Genomic DNA, 20,376 nt, shown 5'->3' with positions numbered 1-20,376 from the left:
TCTAGTGTATTATACAATATACATACGTACATATTCCCAATCGAATTCCCATCGTCTCCCGTAGTGTAGATTCGCACGTAACACCTCCCATTCAGGAACGGCCAGTTAACCCGTATATCCGCACTCCATGTCTGCCCCCCAAACTTTTCACGCCTCCCTAGTGTAGGGGACCGGGCACAACTCACAAAAGAACACGGCGGAAGCTATGGCTATGCGCGCCCATCTCAATATCGAACGCTGCGCCGGCACTTGCGCGGTAAGTTCCGGACAGGCCGTTCCTATTCGCGGACGGCCTTGTCTCTTGCAGGTGCGCATGGTAGGTAGGTAGGTAGGTAGGTAGGTATACAGGGTACCAGGAACGCTGAGCAGAGATGTCGAATGCCAGGGCCAGGGGCGGCGGTTCTTGGATGCGTACATACATACATATATAGGAGGTAAGTAGATTAGCACGTATGTAGGTGTGAATACGTAGGTGGTGGCCTATGAGGCGCCGCGGCCAAGCTGTCATTACATACTCGCTTGCAGCGCTCGCTTATCCGGAAGAACCCGGTGCTGCGAACTGCGGCCTGTGGTATGCATGTAGGTATATTATGTCATGTCGGTAAGGTACGATACGAAATAAATGGGGTTTCTTTGGAGACGGTGGTGTGTGTGTCTGAATAGATAGATACGAGGAAGGCTCTACATAGCTTCAGGGGCTTCGTCGTCGGTAATGATACCGGATTTACTTACTTACTTAGGTACCCATCTGTAATGAGGGTAGTTAGATCGTATCATACGAAGAGTTTGAGGCACCTGCCTAGGTACCTACCTACCTATCATCCCTCACCCTTCGAAGCGCTCGTATCATCTCGCTAGCCGCTCTCTCGGAGGGTTTATAAACGGATGCCACATCGTGCTAGAATATGTATACAACTTGAAGCCATTACACCTACCTCCTAGATAAAACACGCATAGATAGATACCCCAAGGCATTTACCTAAATTCCCCCATGGAAATACCTAGGTAGGTAGGTTAGGCAATTATAGGAATCATACGTACACCTACGTCTGTCTATCTTAGCTAGATTCCGTCTCTACAGTCCTAGAGGTATTTAGCCAAGCCTAACACATACCACTCGCATCGGCGTTCCTCCTGCTTAGCAATATCCGCGGCCAAGATGTAATGTGTACCTAGTTCCATATTCTATTTGTGTCATGTGCGATATACCAAGTAGGTGCTCAGGTAGTCGTGAGATCCAACCCAGTATGCTATCTATGTATGTCCCGTAAGACAAACAACATGGGAAAAATTCTTGCAAATAGCAAGCATGGCCTGAGAAATCTCGACTCTGTCGACGAACTAATATATCGTAGCGCTTGACTACCTAACCTAACAAATTCTAACACCCAATACATTCGTATTACTACCGTCTACAGTAGCGACGTCTACGTAAGACGACATATTTCCCGGGTGGAAGCATTTTATTTAGTAAAGTCGTTAAGGGGTGAGACGTAAGACCTTAAGACCTAGTTAAACCAGGGCGCAGAACAACTATGAGATTAGAATGCGCGAGTGGCAGTTCTCTATTGTCGACAAGGCATATATACCTACCTAGGTATCTATTAACTACGCCCGAACAACAGAATCTTATGATCAGGCACTCGGCTCTCACAGCTACATCGTGTTATCTCTTTACCAAATAACAACACCTAGAACCCCCGAATTCCATATCCCCCACCTCGCCAAAAATATCTAACCAGCCCTAACAAGCTCCATCTTCGCACCCCTCTTGCCCGTCGCCTCGTCCTTGACATCCTGGATACGCACCACCACCTTCATAAACAACTCGACCGTAACCTCCCTGCTCCCACTAGTCTTCAGCGTATACGTATCCGCATCGAACACGCTCTCCGGCTCGGGCTCCGCCAGATCGCGCAGTCGAATCAAGCCCTCGATACCGAACCTCGGCACCAGGACCACGAACCCGTTGCTGAATATCTTCATCACGAAGCCTTCTTCCTCCGCGACCCGGCCCCGTAGCGATTGTCCGACGTAGTACGCGACGCTGGCGCGGCCCGCCAGCTGCGCGTTGCGGTGCCGCACGTTGATATTCTTGCACACGGCCTCGAGACGCCCGCGCGAGCGCACCGACGGGTGCATTGGCTCGTACTCGATAGCGGCCGCGAGCTGGCGATGGGCGACGAGATCGGCGTATCGTCGGATTGGACTCGTGAAATGCGTGTAGATCTCGGAAGCGAGACCGTAATGTCGGAACTCGGGGAACGCTTGGGTACCTGCGCAGAAGTACTCGGCGCTCATCATGCACCGCGTCGCCATGATACGCACCAGCGTGTTGAAAAACGGCTCTCGCGCGTCTACGCACTGGTCTAGAGAATCGGCCAACGCTTTTGACGAATCGAAGCGTAGCTCGAATCCGCGCTTCACCTTGAGCTGGTTGGCTAGCTCGTCGAAGTTGGTCTTAGGTGGCGCGGCGTGGCGTCTTAGGATGGCTGTTTGCGGGAAGGCCTCATAGATTTTGCTCGCGACGCTGATGTTGGCGAGTAACATGAACTCTTCTACAAGGGAGTTGGTATCTAGCAGTGCCTTAGTCTTAACATCAATCGGATCCGAGGTTTCCGATTCCATCTCGACCTTGACTTCGGGCGACGAGAGGCTTAGAGCTCCGGCGTCCATTCGCTTCTGTTTTAGCTTCTTCGATAGCATTAATAGCGTTCTCATACCCTGGGTTAAGTCATCCTGTTGAGATGCGTCGTCGATGCGCAGCTGTGCCTGTTCGTAGCTGAATGCTTCGCGAGACTTGATGACAGACTTGGTAAATCTCACGTTGATGATATCGGCGTCTTGATTGACTTCCCAGAGCACCGAAAACGCGTAGCGCTCTACGTACGGTTTTAAGGAGCAAAGGTCGGTACCTAGCAACATCGGTAACATGTCGATACGCTTGTCTACTAAGTAGACAGTCGTTCCTCGGATGCTTGCTTCGGTATCCATCGCATTACTCGGCTTCACGAAGTGCGAAACGTCTGCAATATGAACACCGACCTCGAAGTTTCCATTTGGCAGCGGTCTCGCGTGTAACGCATCATCGATATCCTGACAGCCAGGAGGATCGATACTGCAGATAAGGAGGCCTCGAAGGTCCTCCCGATCTTTCCAACCAGGATCGTCGGTGCTGGGTGGCACTATCCAATCGTGTCCCTCCTTCGGGAGACAATCTAGCACCGTCTTCGGGAACGGCCGGTATTGGACATCGTACTCAAGCAGTAGCGCTTCGGTCTCCGCGGCCTTGCTCTCTAATTCACCCAGAGACCTGATGAAGTGGCCGACGGGGTGTCGAGATTCGCGATCCCACGAATCGATTGCGACGAGTATTCGCTTTCCAACGATCTCGCCAGCTTGTCTTGTACGTAAGCGGATCTTTGGTACCTTCTTATCCATCGGGATTAGGAAGACGCTTTCTTGCTTCCTACCCTGAGTGCCAGATTGGCTAACAGATGACGGGTCGACATGACCGACGTATTGACGCCAGTTTCGCTTGATTATACCGACCACTTTTGCGGTAGGCTGCGGTCGACCTTCTGTGCTTAAACCGTGTGTCTTTTTGACTTGCTCTTGTAGAGCTCGCCTCTCCTGTTCGGTAACCATATCACCACCTTCTTCATTGTCGGCATTCTCGTTCTTCGTGACGGTCTCTTCCTCGATGATCTTGGTAGAGGGCTCCTTCCACTGGTCTTGGGGGAGGACTTCCACGACCACAACATCTCCGTCTACCGCACGGTTGATGTTTTCACGTCCAAGAACAATAAGTGCTTTTGGAAACGCGGGGACCTTGATCGAGGCTTCGAGGTAGTTGTACGGCGACACGTTAAAGATACCCTGATGGAGAATACCACTCTTGACTCCGGTCATCATCTTGGAGAGAGTATAATGTTCGGGATATAGGAATTCAGATGTATTCTTATCTCTGGATATGCCCCGCTCTTGTGATTCAGGAATCATGTCGAGTAGTCGGTCTGCATCCTCGAGCCCTGATACGTAGTCACGTAACGTAGTGGCCGGAATCTTGTCCTTTTTAGCCTTTTCGATATTTAATCTATCGTCTGTGAGCATGACCGTCACCGGAAGCTGTTTGCTCTTTTTCTGGTTTAGGTGGTCATTATACCACTTGACAGCTTGCCGGACGGCCCTGTCATTCCTGTCGTTGATGGTCTCATCCTGTTCTCGAGGTACGTAAGTCTCGAGTCTGAATTCGTTAAAGAAGACGTAGAAACGCTTGTCTTCGCTCTTGGTTAGGCCAATCAGCCGATTATATAGCGGCAAAGATCTGTTGCGTAGTTCCTCTAAGACGGTCTGTAAAATAACAACGTCATAAAACGCGGAGCTCTGCTCGAACAGATCCATAGCATTAAGCAGAGCATTTGTATCTGGGACAAGGTAATGTCCTTGCGGGTAAGCCTTAGTACCTGCTGGCTTGTCCGAGAGGACGAACGGGCTTGCTAGAGTTGAAGTTAGTCTCGATAATTATGAGTGTTTCTTACTAGCTAACCGAATATGAAGACTCACGTTGTCCGCTCGCGTTTCTTGGTGCTGTGGTAAGACATTTTGAACATATCTTGGAGGAACAAGGAATATCTTGGCGAAGATAGACCTCGCGCACAATCTTTTGGACCTTGCCGCTCTTGGTAGATCTCACATAGGTCTTGCTCGAGAGATTCGGGGAATACGAGTCAGCGCCCTGCGGTCTTTTGAGACTCGTCATCTTGAATATAGGTTTCCTTTCCTATTATTTTGACCTGGTTCGTCCAGTATTAGAATTCTTTAGTGCTGGAAGTTTGATAAGAAATTTTGAATTCTCAATGTTTGGTAACGAAGGCGATGGCGCGGCTGGATGATCAAATTGCAGTGCAAATCGCAGTGAAATTGTACAGCGTCACTAAGCTCTGCTTATCGATAAAGGGTTTGATATCAAGCTGTTGCTTATCTAATCCAAGGTAGTTCCACGTTAGTACGGATTAGATACTAAGGTACTTTGTAATGCCGGCTGTCCAATAGCCGCCACCGGTCCGTCAGTATGTTTTCTATTAGTCGAGTCGCCAAATAGAATCACTCTATGTTAGACTTAGACTATCTCATCACCATTTCGATATCGTTAAACCTCAAACTCTACATAGGATGGAAAACCTAATATTTTTGTTTACTATACGAGTGAGTAAACTTTTACGTAAATATTTGCTATAACTATATCAAGATTCAGCATATCGATTGCCAAATTAACTCATGCCATTATGTGATCCCTATATCCTTTCACTAACAACATCCAAGCATTAGGTATATTCCCTATAATTTCCAAACATCGATTATACCTGGACTCACTGAGAGACTACCGAATAAAAAACAAGATATCTGCATGAGCCGTGACACTCAATAAGAGATATGTAAACACTTATTACAAGGTTCTCCCCCACTTCCCAGCCCGCCCGGCTCTTCCATCACCTCAAACACGGGCAACTTGCCGGGCGCAAGCCGTCGCAAGAGGGATGCGATGCGGTTGCGGATCTATATTAAATCTGACTCATATGATCCACAAATTCAACCGGCAGATTTTCCCGCGACGCGCTGCCTTCTTCTCATTGGTATCCCGCCGTGGATCGACGATATGCGCAACCCTTCAATTTAAAAATAGCAATTATAGCAATAGCATCTTGTATCTGGTGTTGCCATTATTGCGTTTTGTCTAGGAGCTGTGAATATGTGCTGATTTTTTTTTAAGATGAAGGTAGGAGGAAGGGAGGAAAAACAGGTCTACGCGATGGAGATATGGAGTCATTCTCACTAAATAGGGCGAGATCGACGACGGCTTGGGAAGTAGGTCTCTCAACGGCAGCAAAGTGGTACGATGGTCTATCTGTTATACCTGTTATACAGGCGTATTTCTTACCAGCTTCCAAGGTCGGCAGGCCATGTGAATAGTCACGTTTGAACCGGTGTGGCGAGAAAACACGCTATTCCCGCGTTCTACGGTTGTTATCACGGCCGTGAGGATGTGCAAGTGGCCGCGATGGCGCGCAACGACTATAGCCTCACTATTCTATTAAGACCCCAGGGAACATACAGGCAGACTGGCTAGGCGTACTGCATGGAGGGTGGTGGTGCTGCTTCTATGGTTCCTGGTCGATCCCGCGGCACTTAGGAATGGTAAACTGCATCGGACGATATATCAGCATCGTGTGGAGTGCGCCATTGTTCAACCCATAACCCTCGCAGGCTGTATCCCGTTGCGCAAGTAAGCAAAATCGGCTGTTCTTGATCAAAAAAATCAAAAAATACTAAAATGAGATAAAGGTTGGAAGAAGAAGACTTGCGATACCGGAAGTTGATAAGGGAAAAGAAACTTAATGATTATTACGGGTGTTCGGTACGTCGTCAAGCCAAGTCGACGCTGTGAAGCACGCCAACGTGGAGAAGACGTCACTTCCGAATGTCTCTCGATGGTTACCTAGAACAAGTCTTAGGGAAGCATTCAGCCAACGTGGTAGGAGTGTTGATTTAAACATGAAACATTACCATCAGCCACCGTTCTAAAACATTAAGGAAGGAAAATAAGAAAAAAGATGATGAAGGAACATGCTGCTGTGGCTAGCCTCTAGGAAGTTTGTCCGAATGCTGTGGTACACTCGAGGTGTTGCCATATCGGATAGTGTTGGTTTCACCGATTGACTACAGACTTTGGGACTCTATCATGATTCGGCAGCGGAGAGTTGATGAGATTGGGTTTGAGATCTCCAGATCAGCCGTCTGCCTGCTGCCTGCTTGCTGCTGCCTGCTTACTGCTTGCTGCTGCTTCTGAAGTTCTACTACGTGACATTAACATGATCTCGTACGTACATGCGTCTACGTGCATTAGAGTAGATAGTCGATGGGGGGGAAGGGGGGAAAAAGAAAACCTATAGGAAAGGCCTCGTCAGAGACCTTGACTTTGGAGACGACCTAGCGCCAAGCCTCCTGTCTACGAATTCATGCTTCGGCAGCGGCGCAGCTATAAATATTTCTATATAAATTGCGTCATTGAGCGATGCCGGCGTTCTTTCGAAAGAAAAGCCACCTACCTCCCTTGCATTGTATCCGTTAGAAAAAGCAATATGGTTAAGGTATCTCCAGAAAAAAACAAAAGAGAAAGATAAAAAAAAAATTAGGTAAATTGTTTTGTGATACGTTTGTTTGTCGACCCAGAGCAAAAAAGAGGCTATCGACGCAGCAGGAATCTAAGCTAAAAACGATCAATTGTGGATGCTCGGCCGCCTGCAAGAGCGGGTAAACAGGGATCTGGGAAAATCTCCCGCTCTGTCGTGCCATGCAGAAGCAACGGACGAGCAGGTCATGGTAGGCTGGTAGGCACGTCTGAGCGTTCCTCAGTGGGTCGGCAGCTCGATAGACAGATCGTGGAGTGCACTCCTTGGAAATAATCTGCCGAGGGAGGAGGGCAGGCAAGCCAGCCATGGGGGAGGGGTGTTTGTTGGTTGGCGATGCCGCCGCCTACTATGTACAACTAACACTAGGTATGCCTACACTATAGTTATACGCTATAATACCCAGTACCGTTCTCGCTGGGCGGGATGGATTCATGGCTGTGCCAAACTGTCAAAGAGAGGCTTACGCTTTGTGCTCCCGCGAGAAGCATTAAGGAAACCTCCTACTCGGTTGGCCCGGACGGCTGCAGACGTGAGTGTGAGACTTTAAGCAAGCCACACTTACACGAGCAAAGATAAGGACACCTTAGTTCAGATCGAGGGAAAGGGAAAAAAAAAATTTGGGATGGGATGCGACGCGAGAGAAGACGCGACTGCATGCTGAGTGTAGTGTAGGTACACTATGTATGTACATAACCCTGTCATCCTGTCAGCCTGTTTTAGCAAGCTGGGATTTTCATGGAGGGGGACCCCCCCTAGGCAGATATGTATATACTACATGCATAGGTACATAGTAGGGGGGTATCCATGGATGGGATCGTGAGCGTGGGGCGAGGGCATGGACCGCAGGCGGCTTGGGCGGTAGCATTTAAGGTAGAGTGGGGATGAACAGGCGCCAAGGTAGATGATGATTTGCAGATGGTCTGTGGGTTCCGGCTCCAAGCTTGAACATTCATCGTGTCAGCTGGTTGGCCGACGAGACCTCATCTCATAGCTTCGACCAATGGCGGCAGCGATACTGTCCCCCTCCATCAAGTCCCCCAAGGTACGACCGAGGAGCTCATTCTCAACACCGACCCCCCTAATGCTCCTCATCGTGTTCCCCCCTCCTCTATGTACTATACATAGTGTGGTATATGTACTATACTCTCCTCGAAGCCATCGCTTCACACCATCTTGTCTTTGTCTACACTAGCGTAATATACTATAACTCGCTTCCCCAGCGCGTTCTGGGCCGCTATACATAATCGTTCACTGCTCGCCCCATATTAGAGGCTCCCCCACCGGTCACATGTAGTCCTATAGACGCTGATAACCCCAACCGTCGTCTATCTATACTCAAATGGCTGATATAGATCTGATCTGGAAGGTCTACATAGTTAACAGATATCATTTCTGATCGTATACCTACAATACCTACATAGCAAGAGGGTTTAGTGGAATCGCAAGCGGAACCAGACCGCGAAGAGAGATGAGGGGTAATTAGGTCTCATCTCAACTTGACGCTCGACGGAACATCCATTCCCGGTCGTCCCTAAGTGCCGGGGATAACAAGGTAATAAGTCAAACTCCCTGTTACGCCATGCGTACATGGCATTGTATTATTATAGACACAGGCGTTCATCCAAGGCAGAGAGCTCTTGGCGCGACCGATGACTGCCTGGGAGTTGAGAATAGGTAGGTATGTAGTAGTTATGTCTAGGTTAGTTTCTTGCTTTCTTATCGCCGGCTTCTTCCCCGTACCTAATGTTCGTCTGAAGAAATTACCTATACTATGCAAGCTATACTATACAAGTGGAATCGTATCTTACGATGTTTCTTCGGTCAGAGGTATGCATGTATTGGTTTCCTTCCCGCCGGTTCCGATTTATTCCTGTTTGGTTACTTGAGACCTTTGAGTCAGTGAGTCCAAAGCCTCTTTCTATAGTCCACAGCTACCTCTATTGTGGCCTAGTTCTTCAGCTGTGGCGCACTTTCGCATAAATTATATGCGATATGCAAGGATTATATTTGGCAGGCCAATCATGGCTTGTTTCGACATGTGTCGGCCGTGATGGAAGCCGGTCAGAGTCTGGGTTCGGCTCGTCTGATCATTGGTCCTAATGCTCAATGACGCTCTTTGGTCCCATCTTATACCTTTTGATGGGTCTTCCGACATATCGTGAAACATCCATATGGCATATGTTGTCTTGTTTCTTCAACCAGACTCTCGATGGTCGCTCGTTTGCTGCCATGTGAGCTTGTGTGATATCTGTGAGCTCATAATCAACCGGGTCGTCGCAGCTCCCCACACGCCGGGATGACCTTAGTGCATCGGCAATCGTATACGCATCTGTCTTTACCCATGGCTAGATCCGCGATCGCTGCTCTTCTTTCTGGTCCCCGTCGTAAACAGATGATCGGCCTCCTGATGATAGTGGGAATCTGATAGAAGCGACTCGTGACAGATGAGAAGAGGCTGGCAGGCTGGTATCCGGTGCCAAGTGGAGCTCATGCAGGTCGACGAATAGGTGAAGCTACATGTAACTAGACCTTGGCTGCAGCATCGTGCAGGAAGTGCAGGAAGAGAAGTAGACGGCGTAAGGCCTCGTCCTACCTAACCGTTTTAGTCCGTATGACACATGGACCTCTGATAGGTAACATCTCACAAACTCTGTGTTTACGTACAGAGAAGTATTGTACAGAGATACCCGGATGATGTATGCTGAACCCCTTTACACGAGATCCTGTAAATCTTAAGTAAGTATACAATTGTGTTCAAGTATGTCCTATGTATCTAATTCCACCGCCGCGAATTACAAGCGTGTACTACTGGTATTTGTGCGACAGACTATTCTAAGTACCTGATATAAACTTAAGGGGCAACTGATGTATATATTCTATATGTACAGTAGTTATATAAATTTACTTGTTAGTGAAATTTGCGTCATGGCGACGACAATGGCGCTTAACAGATCACTAGACCAAAATATAAGCTACCTATTCGAGTAAGTTTATCAGGAAGTCAGCTTACCTAGCTGATAGAAAAAAAAAACGAGACATGAAGGTCCAAAGTCTAGACTGTCTAGACTGTCTAGACATGCAGTTAGCATGCTGGTAGCATATCCTTGAATGAAAGTCCGAGAGATAGAAGAAGCCGCGTGTATACACGGACGGGAGTGGTGTGGATTCGCATCATATCGGTACCAGCTGTAATTACATGTAATTACAGGTTGATGCAGCAATATTGATTGTTGGCGATGTGGGGTTCCCTAATAGATGCCTAATAGATGTTCCATGGCGTCGCTCTCATGGAACTAAAACATATACGACGACTATGTTTGTAATCTCGACAAATCCTCGCTACGGGACTACGGGTGATGTTATTCAAATTAAAGTAGACGTTGCCGAAAAAGCCAGTTCCACAAGGTCGGTTCCTACCGCTATGGCGTTTGGCTGCTCGCCGTCTTGGCGCGCCTAATATTGCTAAGGACTGGTCGAATCCGTGGCGGCCCCCGAGATGTGGCGTTCTTTAGACCAATTAAGATGCCACTGAGGCGACTCCGAATTAGTTAGAGATTATCATTGGGCTTCTGGCTTCTAGAGCTACAACAAGATGGGGCTAACTAGTTCTGTATTTGGTGTTGAAACTGAATCCCTTTCGCTCATCGATGACCAATCTTGTTCCACTGCTCAGCTATCGACTACATACCAGCATACCTAACCTTAGCCTTAGGGAAGTCAATTACGTTAGTATTCTTGTTAGGTCTAGGTAGCTAACCTACATAGTGAATTCGTTCTCTGGGTACGGTCATGCGGAGAGGCAAGGGCTTGTAGAGCGGGGCAACGATGCATTCGCGATTCCCGGTTGAGGTGGGATTTGGATATGAGTCAACGCCCCCTGGGATGTTGAACAGATACGCACGTCTGGTTTGGCATGTGCTAAGGTGGCAGGGTTCTGCCGCGTAGAAGGAAGATATTAGCAAGTGCTGACGAAAATATTACGTGGTTTGGCGGATATGGAAGAAGCTAATAGCAATAATAGTGAGCTACTGTGTCTTTGACGCCTGAAAGAAACTACCCTCTCTTTGGAACGGGGAGGATGAGATTGATGTTTCCCTTAGGTAGCAATGATTCTAGACAAGCCCCTCGTTTCCACCCTCTAATCACACGTCCCCCTATCTATCGGCGACAGCCTTGCAGCTAAGTAAAGTAACTGAGAGATTTTGTCTATTATTAGTCCTTGCCCGTACGGCGTGCCGTTCAATCAAACGGCGAATGCTGATATATGAGGCCATTGGTCGCTTAAGCTTGTATAGCGATCCAATCAGAACAGCGCTCCATTTAGCTGTACTTGAGCCAGCGACAGAGAATATGACTTTCAAACTTGAGTAGGTAGGTAGATGCCTCGAAGTAGAATACTATGCTGACATTTGCATTTTGAAGATGCCGTAAGCCAGGCTTACACAGTAACAGTTGGAACAGTTTACATGTTGACGGATTCTAATGTTGGTACCTAGCCCCAAACCCCATCCTGCATGAAGTCATGCAGGTAAGAAGGAATAACGACGACAAGACATCAAGCGAACTGCGAAATGTAGCAGCTCGACGCGTATGCCGCTTACATGGCGATGGTGATGGTATATTTCGCGTTTTGGCGGCAAGCTCATCTCTTATTTCTTATTTCTTATTGTGTCGATCATGTTAATTATCATTATCATATTGTTAGCATCATGTCGAGTATGCTAGAAATGGCGGGACGGACATATGCCTCTTTAGCCATGCTACCTTCGGATAGTCCACCTGCCGACTTATTAGCTATACAGGTAACAGACGTGCAACAAGTAGCCGATATACAAGACTTCATTCGTGAACGAGATAGCCCTTGTGCCAACTAACCACTTAACCACTTATCTATTCTCATCCCGTATTTCATGATTCTGAACTTCCGCGGCCGCCACCCGCTTTTTACGATTCATCCTTTCTTTTTCTGATTGCAGATTGGTAATTTTCTACCATGTACCTCCACCAAACTGCAGTTGTTAGTAATTAGGTCTGAGACTGGTGAGACTCTGCATTGTCCTCGTGTACACTCGAAACTTATCCAGGGTCGATCAGGATGTACCCGCGATTGTCCGGACTCTTGCCCCACTGTCGAGCTAAAAAGTTCCGTAAGAGGCAACGTTGCTGGGAGTGTGTACGTAAATGAGTTTTTTTTTTAAGGAGGAAAGAAAAAAAATATACTTAAATTACCCCAGCTCTGAATGTATCATATGTATGGAGAAGTCAAAGCTGAGAAGGGTACCTAGGTAACTTGCCGTAGTAGGTAGTAGACTTAGTGGAAGCGCCGAGAAATATGATCGGGAACTGCGGCTCACGTTTTCCATTCTACTAATATAGGAGAAAACCTTGTGCACGAAATATGTCCAACTAATGCTAGATCTAAAGTCTATTTTCTCAAGGGTATATTAGGGTAGGTACCTGGGTAAATTATGGTTCATGGTCTTTTCACCTGCGCACCTTCCGTAACCATCAATTAATTGGGAGAGATTCCCGGCCTTGAAACATTCGGCCGGGTCAAATCTTCCCGCAACTCCACCGATGCGCCGATGAAGCCGTTTGTATCTTTGTATTCGGGTACTTTTAAATGGGCACCTCAAAATGTGTAAAATGTAAAACAGGTCCCTTTGAAAAATTGTCTTGCCATGTCCGATAGGTTAGGCACGTTTTACATACATAGCACGTACGAATCCGTAGCATACGTAATATATACATAGTAATAAGGCGCGATCTGTATCATGCCGAATATGATACCGTATGGCATTTGCATTTATCCCAAATACATAGTAATGTATCTTGTAAAATAAAAACAGCGAGTGGCACAGCCTGTAAGGCTACCTCCTATCTACCTACTTCAATGTTGGTCGTTGGGGGTCCGTCCGATTAGCTTTTAATGCGTATAAATGAGCCTGCCAGGATGTTAGCTAGAATTCTGACAAGATAGTTCCAACGGGATGCCGGTCAAGCTAAGCAAGAGCTAGCAAGAACATCAGGCTTTAAACATCAAGCTTTATCGGCGATTTAACCTCCAACCTCTCAGCCTCTCTGAAATATCTACACAGCTATCTAACATACATATGTATATGTGAGGGAATAATGAGGTACATAGAAGATTATCAGGTGTTACTAGAAGATGATCAATTTAATGGTATGCTAATGCGGAGCTTATCCAACTCGGGTAACTTTACCCACACGCTTCGTGTTACCATGTGTACCGTTCTTGCTCCTTTTGTACTGCGTGCGCAGATATGATATATACATTAGTTACTTCTTATTATGTATTTTTCATGTATGAATCATCCGTAGCGCCCAGTCGGATTCCTGGTTCAATGTTTTATCCCAAAGTCCGAATCACATCATAAACCTGAAGTTTGAAGCTGCACGATGAAATTCAACGGCTGCGGCTCGATTTCCACCGTACCATTTACTCATCCGAACCGTTCTCTTCGGCTGCTCGTGTGTATCATATGTAAGGCTGAGCTTGGTTTCCAATACGAAAAAGGTGACAGATTGGCGATCGAATTGGTCATCTCTCAGCTCGTAATGCAAGACGAGAACTAGTCGAGCCTCGTCGGATTGAAGTTTACATGGTATAATGTAAGTTATCATTTTATATATTATATATCATGTCTATTTTCGCAATAATTACCTACCTATTGCCACACCCAACTTTTAGTAACAAACTATGCATTCTCGCTTGTTCTTTAGCAACTACAACTTATCACGACTACAACTACTGCAACTACTACATGGCCACGGTACATCGTAGCTTCGCAACTGAGCAAGCATCTGCACTACCTAATGTATGCATTCTCATTCGCCTACACCCCCCAGCTACTTACCTACATGTAGTTGCCAAGGTGCCCAGCTATGTAAGTATCTACATATCATCGACATGGGTCCCCCTTGCAAAGCATCCCCCCGTTGCCCCGTTCATAAACATCCTTGTCCCTTGTTTGCGTCTGGGCTTGCACAACCCCCGGTCATTCTTTCTTCTCTCCCCCCCTGTTCCTTCGTAGAGACCCTTGGCTCTGTTCGGCCACTCTTCTCGGCGTTGCTGATTACTGTTCATCATCTATTCGCCATCCGCATAGTCCCCATTGATTTATCGTCGCATTCTGTTACTCTATCGCTGCTTGTTGCTTGCTGCGCGTTTTCCGACTGATCTGTTAACTTTATGGGCCTTGTCCCGTCTCTATATTCTATCGTCGACTGATCCTGGATCGCAGGGCACCTTTGGAGATAAACCCGTATCTGGCCCTACACTATCCAGCCAGCACTTGCATACCCGCTCTTGCGTTTGGCTTTAATCCGCATTATACACATGCTCTTATGCTATACTACCTCACGTTTCTCCCCTCTCCCATTACCATTGCAACCTGCGGGCGCAATACACTTTAACTTAAGCAGGCCTGCTCTAGTTCGTCGCGTTGTATTGCACGTACTTGTTATTATTAGCGTTTCCCAAGAAGCAAACGAAACCGAAACTCATGCCAGCATCCCGACAAGCTAAGAACGCCCAGCTTCAAACGCGAAATAGTCATCGGCTCTAAGCCTGCTTCTATTTGATCCTTGGACCGAAAAGAGGTAGCCCGGCAGAAGCACGACACCACCTGGGCTTGGCTTCCCGTTGATCCACCCATCCATCTCTTTTGCACAAGGTGCCGCCTATCCAGTCGTTATCAACTTCTGTCTGTACATACTGCTGCCACCCACTGCCACACCACACACCCCAGATTCCTAACTCGCAGCCTGCCCTGTCCGAGCCTATCATTGTGGTTTGCGATAGTCTCAGAGCAGTTCAACAATATCTGAAACCAGGAAGGAAAAAGAAACATAGCAATATCAATATCGCCATTATTGCAGATATCAAGGACGAGAGCTTCGCGCGTTGAGATACTAGTTAACGCGACTCTTATATATCTTTAACTACTTGGCCGACCTTTGAGTCTTTAGACTAAAGTAATCCTTCTACCCGAGAGGTCAATCCTTTCCCCCTTCTCTCCCACCTTGATAAACTACCTACTACTACATACAAAAAGGCCTTACGGACGTATGAAGGGGGCAACTTTCCCGGAGCGAGAGGCAAATCACAACAGCTAAAGAGATCGGCACTAGAAATCAGAACTATCTAGTTATTAACTAAGATTAGTCACGCTATCAAGAAGAGAAAAGAGAAGAGAAGAGAAGAGAAAACAGAATTAAAGACATCGATTTAACGTTATCGATTCAACGTTATCGATTCAACATTGTCTTTTAAGTTGTGCGGCCAAACCGCAGTTCGTTTGAAGTTCGTTTCTTAACTTCTTATCTTAACTTCTTAATCCCTACTCGAAGTTTATACACCTACATACTGAAGGGTCCAGAGCCGATCAAGGCCATTTTTACATATTATTCGCCGGCCACATTCCACTTGCAACATTTTTAACGCAGTAGTACCGAAGCTAGGTACCTGTACTCCCCGGTTATAAGTACATCATACATGCGCTACATACCTCACTACATACATACGTACGGGTACACTACATACATAAACTACATCCATGCTATCGACCCCGATACCCGATACGGAGACTTGAGAAATCGGGTTTGCGCCAAATCTACCAACCACATGCGCGAGTAATCTGCATCGTCCCCCTCGAAGCAAGCACACTTCGCCATCATTCCAAGATCTACTACCCTCGCCTTGTTGCGCGCGTCATTCACCCTTCCTCTGCCCTTTTTTTCTAGGCCAACTATATCAAGACACGTCGCTCTGCAGGCACAGCTTTCTCCACGTCTCTTCTGCCGCCTGACGTGCAACATCGCATCGTCGCCCGAATGTATTCCACCCAGCCTAACGGTGCTGAGGGTGCGACCATCAATCCCGCAACTATCAACCCTGCTGCTCTCAATTCTGGTGAGTATGAGTATCCGCGCATTTAATCCAAGCCTCTCCTTTTTTGCCTGTCAGCCTTTTTATTTGATTTTTTCCTTTTTTTTCACCGCCGCGCGCCGTCTTTGCGCGCCGCTCTTTTACTAGAAGCTTGCTTGAGCTTTTGAGCTATCGAGCTTTTGAGCTTGCTTGAGCTTCTGAGCTTTTGAGCTTCGAGCTCGTCCCTGTAGCCCGCCTTCGTACCTAACATATCCTTCTCACCCAGCCACGAATGATCGTCATCGTCATCATTTATCTGTCACTTCACACTCCGCTCTAGCGAGCACGACGCGACTGTGATTTACTTTAAACAATCACCGTCGCGATGGCATATACCTACCTGCCGATTCGATACCGTTTTCTATTTAATTCGACGGTCGTCTTGTTGTTATCTAATTGCCGATTGCTAATCCAAAGCTTCTAATTGCGCAGAATTATTGAATTCGGGTTCACGGAGTCTCAAGAGAAGTCGTTCTCCGGACTCTTATAACGACGCGCCGTTGTCTGAGAATCTCGGAGATGATGGTAAGCTGCCGTCTCGCTTTTGTGTACCCGATTGATTATGGTTGCCGCTGTGCGCATCGTGCGCTATGTTACATCATGTTGTCGTGCAACGGGCTGCCGCAAGGAGCTACCTGCTAACACCGTTCGCCTTATCGCAGGTGATTCGAGGCCTAGAAAACGCGGCCGACCGATGAAATCGCGAATTTCTGGTGACCTTCCGGAACAACCGAATCAGACCCAAATCCCCCCTCCTCCGCCTCCCGCTCAAATGTCGCAGTCTATACCACCGCACACTCCTCAAACGCAAAATGCCCCGTTACCCGGACAGCCCGGGGCTTATACTCCGGCCCAAGCATCCCCTCCGCCGAAGACTACTCCCACTAAGACAACCTTGAAGGCACTACCGACCGTGCGCGATCATACAACGGACCAGCTCGGACCCGGTGGCGATGAATACCTGCCGCGCGAAATTGATGATGCCGGCGAGAAGAAGGTTATGCCCAACGGCCAGCTACTAGGAGGGCGAGAGTATAGATGCCGAACATTCCTTGTCCCTAACCGCGGTGATAAGTTATTCATGCTCGCTACGGAATGCGCAAGAGTTCTGGGGTACAGAGATTCGTATTTGCTCTTCAATAAGAACCGGTCCCTCTTTAAGATCATTGCGAATCAAGTCGAAAAGGATGATCTTGTCACGCAGGAGATACTTCCATTCTCGTACAGGTCAAGGCAGATAGCAATTGTCACAGCGCGATCTATGTTTCGTCAATTCGGGAGTAGAGTCATAGTTAACGGGCGGAGAGTACGAGATGATTACTGGGAGCAGAAGGCGAGGAAGCAGGGCTTTACGGAGGCTGATCTTGCAGGAGAGAAGAGACCAGGCGCATCTAAAGCTAGAGAGGCAGCAGCTGAGGCGAATAGCAGTATGGCGTCCCTTCCAGGAGCCCCTCACGGTGAGATTGTATATGCGAATACTCCCCCATTCGGCGGTGCTCCGCAACCCCTTGTTCAACCAGGTATGATGGGACCGCCAGGAAGCTCGACCAGAATGCCCATGATAACAGTAGGACCAGATCTGAACGATACAAGGACTCGAGATTACACCAATTTCATGAAAGGTGGCCCTCGACAGGAGATTACCGGCCCGGCCTACCAGGATAGGACGCAGTCCAGCCCCATATCCGAAATAAACCAACAGGCACACCATGCTGCTGAGTACAATCGAAGCGTCAACCAACAGCGCGAGATGCGGACCGACTACATGAACAACTTATGGCGGAGGCCTCATGAGCAGCCATCGACTACTCAACCCGTGACGACCGAGTCTTCCCTACCCACGACGCGTCCCGGTCAGTCGCCTCATACCGCACCGGCGAGTATGCAGACGTCTGGCATCGTATCGAACCAGAGCCCGCAGATGATGATGACCGCGCCTCCTTACTCGCAGTCTATCCACTCTCAGCAGCCGATCAGCCAACCGCCGATGCGGGGGATCCCCCAGCCATCTTCCCAGAAGCAGTCGAGACCCTCTAATATCCAGCCTGGTGCTTCCGGCAACATGTCTCAAGGGGCCCCGGCATACAACTACGGCTCTTCGAACCAGATGTGGGGACCTCCCCAAACACCCCAAACGCCTCAGCATTATCAGGGGTATACAACTCAGTCGCAACAGTCACCTCACCCTCAACAGTCGCCAGCTCCGCAACTGCGTCACTCAGGAGGCAACCCTCAGATGCAGCCCAGTACTATGCAGTACCACGGGATGCCAGGGATAGGGCAGAGTTATCCCAACCCGGGCCAAGGCATGTATCCCCCCGAGCAGACACCTAGGCAGTTTATGCCCCAAAACCCTGGGCCTGGACCAGCCGTGACGTCAGCATGGAATACCCCGCAAACTTCAGCTGGCCAGACGTGGTGGGCAAGCCAACCTCAATGATGCCATTCAGGGTTTTCAGTTCATAAATCAGAGCCACTTCAGCCCTAGTTGTTGGCAACACTGTCACTTACATCTAGGCCACCTTTCGCGCTCTGTACGTTTATGCGAGGAGGCCTGAAACATAACCACCTCTTTTTTTTATTTTTAACTTTCACACCTTCGGGATGGGATGGTTCTTTGATTTGATGGGGCTATAAACCTGCTTGCACTATTTGGCCTAACTCGGCAATAGAGGAGTAGGAGTAGGAGAGTACTTGGTCGCATTTTTTGGGGCTTCTCCGTCTACAACGTGTGGGAGGTATCACCGCGTTCCGGCATGGATTCTGACTTAGAGGCGTTCAGCCATTATCCAGCAGATGGTAGCGTCGCGGCACTGCCCGGTCGGACAGCCGCAAAAACCAATTGTCTGAATCGGCGGTTCCTCTCGTACTAAGCTCATTTTTTGGGGCTTCACCGGATTTACGTTCCTTCGGGCAAGGGTGGAACTGGTAGGCTGTATTGCCCCTGCGCTTCACGCTGCATGATGAGACTACAGCCAGCCAATCGTTTTCAGCATTTTGCATGTACACTTGATACCACCGTGGATTTGGTCGTTTCTACGCTGTCCTTCATTCGTTTCGGTCAGATGCTTACTTGTTTTTGTTTTCGATGATACCCTTTAAACCAGATGCTCGCAAACTGCTTTGGCTATCAAATTGCGGATTACATACCATATCACGTTGCTCTCAAGGTGAGATTCGGAGGTGGCATACGCTCGCATACCTTACGGTACCGAGCGTAAATGTATGTTAATTTCTCGCCGGCTTTGTGGCAGAATACCATTCTTATACCGGCCCCCCCGCTGGTTGACTGCTACGAATCCCGGGAAGCTGACTACCAGTATACTCTCGAGTTCCCTTGAAGCAGCTTGGCCATGAATCAGGATTGGCAGTGCCGGGAGCGGCTCGGCTTGGCTGCCAGTACCGTTCCTGGTGCCAGTCACTTATGGTCATCGCATTGCATAAATGGCGAAGAGGTACATCTTTTTACGGTCATGGGCTAAGGAGGTTTTATTTCTACGTTCTCCTTTATTCTTTATTACTTGGCCCTTCGGTACAATTCTATCTTACGTTTTATGGAGGAAATTGGAAGCAACGAACGTATCAATCAGTTAGCATTGTAGGGTACCTACACAACGGGATCGAACGGATTATTCGATCAGGGGCGGTTAGACTCTTGCTCATTGATTGAGTTCGGGTGTGGCAGTCTGTCTATTCCCTCATGGATGTTTTTTGTGGGCTTTCGGAGGGTCGAATTTGCATCATAAGGGATACCGGGATTTCTTGTATCGAGCTTAGGTGGCCATTCGAAAGGGAGAGAGCCTACTGCCGATAGCGTTCAGATTATAGTCTAGGCGGAGTTGCGCGCGGAAGGCAAAGCATCAGAGCGCAATAGGGGTAATACAAATCAATATTCGATGGAATCCGGAATCGTCATTTGACATGAGATACTTGTGACTGTTTTCTGAATATACGAGTATGTGCTACAGGCGATCGTATTTGAGTAGCAGCAACAGTTCCTAGTACATTAGATCCGTACTTATTACTTCGTATAGACGAGTAACGGAAGGCCCTTGTCCTATCTATCATGAGGATGATAACCACAATAATATCCCTTGCGTAAAAGTGCGACGATCACCGGCCAAGTGCCGTATCGAGCTCCATAACGAGGAAAGAATCCCTTTGGTCACGATAGATTAGGTATACAATTACACTACGTGTTGAATCTCATGACGATGGCCAGCCAAAACTAGA

At 48.0% G+C, this 20,376-nt stretch overlaps 3 protein-coding genes across 3 annotated transcripts; 2 read left to right on the top strand and 1 right to left on the bottom strand.

Annotated features, from left to right (window-relative positions):
- Window positions 1-1,536: 1,536 nt before the first annotated feature.
- F5Y00DRAFT_232607 (RNB-domain-containing protein) lies at window positions 1,537-4,912 on the bottom strand. The gene is made up of 2 exons (XM_048007180.1): window positions 4,567-4,912; window positions 1,537-4,499 (listed from the first exon to the last, which is right to left on the bottom strand). The coding sequence occupies exons 1-2, from the start codon at window positions 4,760-4,762 to the stop codon at window positions 1,735-1,737; spliced, it is 2,961 nt and encodes a 986-aa protein (XP_047866462.1). The 5' UTR covers window positions 4,763-4,912; the 3' UTR covers window positions 1,537-1,734.
- Window positions 4,913-8,713: 3,801 nt separating this feature from the next.
- F5Y00DRAFT_32825 (uncharacterized protein) lies at window positions 8,714-9,127 on the top strand. Its single transcript, XM_048013487.1, has one exon. The coding sequence runs from the start codon at window positions 8,843-8,845 to the stop codon at window positions 9,077-9,079; it is 237 nt and encodes a 78-aa protein (XP_047866461.1). The 5' UTR covers window positions 8,714-8,842; the 3' UTR covers window positions 9,080-9,127.
- Window positions 9,128-16,548: 7,421 nt separating this feature from the next.
- Window positions 16,549-18,752, top strand: F5Y00DRAFT_32753 (uncharacterized protein). The gene is made up of 2 exons (XM_048013486.1): window positions 16,549-16,668; window positions 16,806-18,752. The coding sequence occupies exon 2, from the start codon at window positions 16,838-16,840 to the stop codon at window positions 18,581-18,583; it is 1,746 nt and encodes a 581-aa protein (XP_047866460.1). The 5' UTR covers window positions 16,549-16,668; window positions 16,806-16,837; the 3' UTR covers window positions 18,584-18,752.
- The last annotated feature ends 1,624 nt before the right edge of the window (window positions 18,753-20,376 follow it).

This window comes from Daldinia vernicosa, assembly GCF_022497035.1.
Source record: "Daldinia vernicosa strain CBS 139.73 unplaced genomic scaffold F5Y00scaffold_14, whole genome shotgun sequence".
NCBI classification, from domain to species: domain Eukaryota; kingdom Fungi; phylum Ascomycota; class Sordariomycetes; order Xylariales; family Hypoxylaceae; genus Daldinia; species Daldinia vernicosa.
Note: the sequence above shows the minus strand (reverse complement) of the source record. Positions and strands in the feature narration are given on the sequence as shown.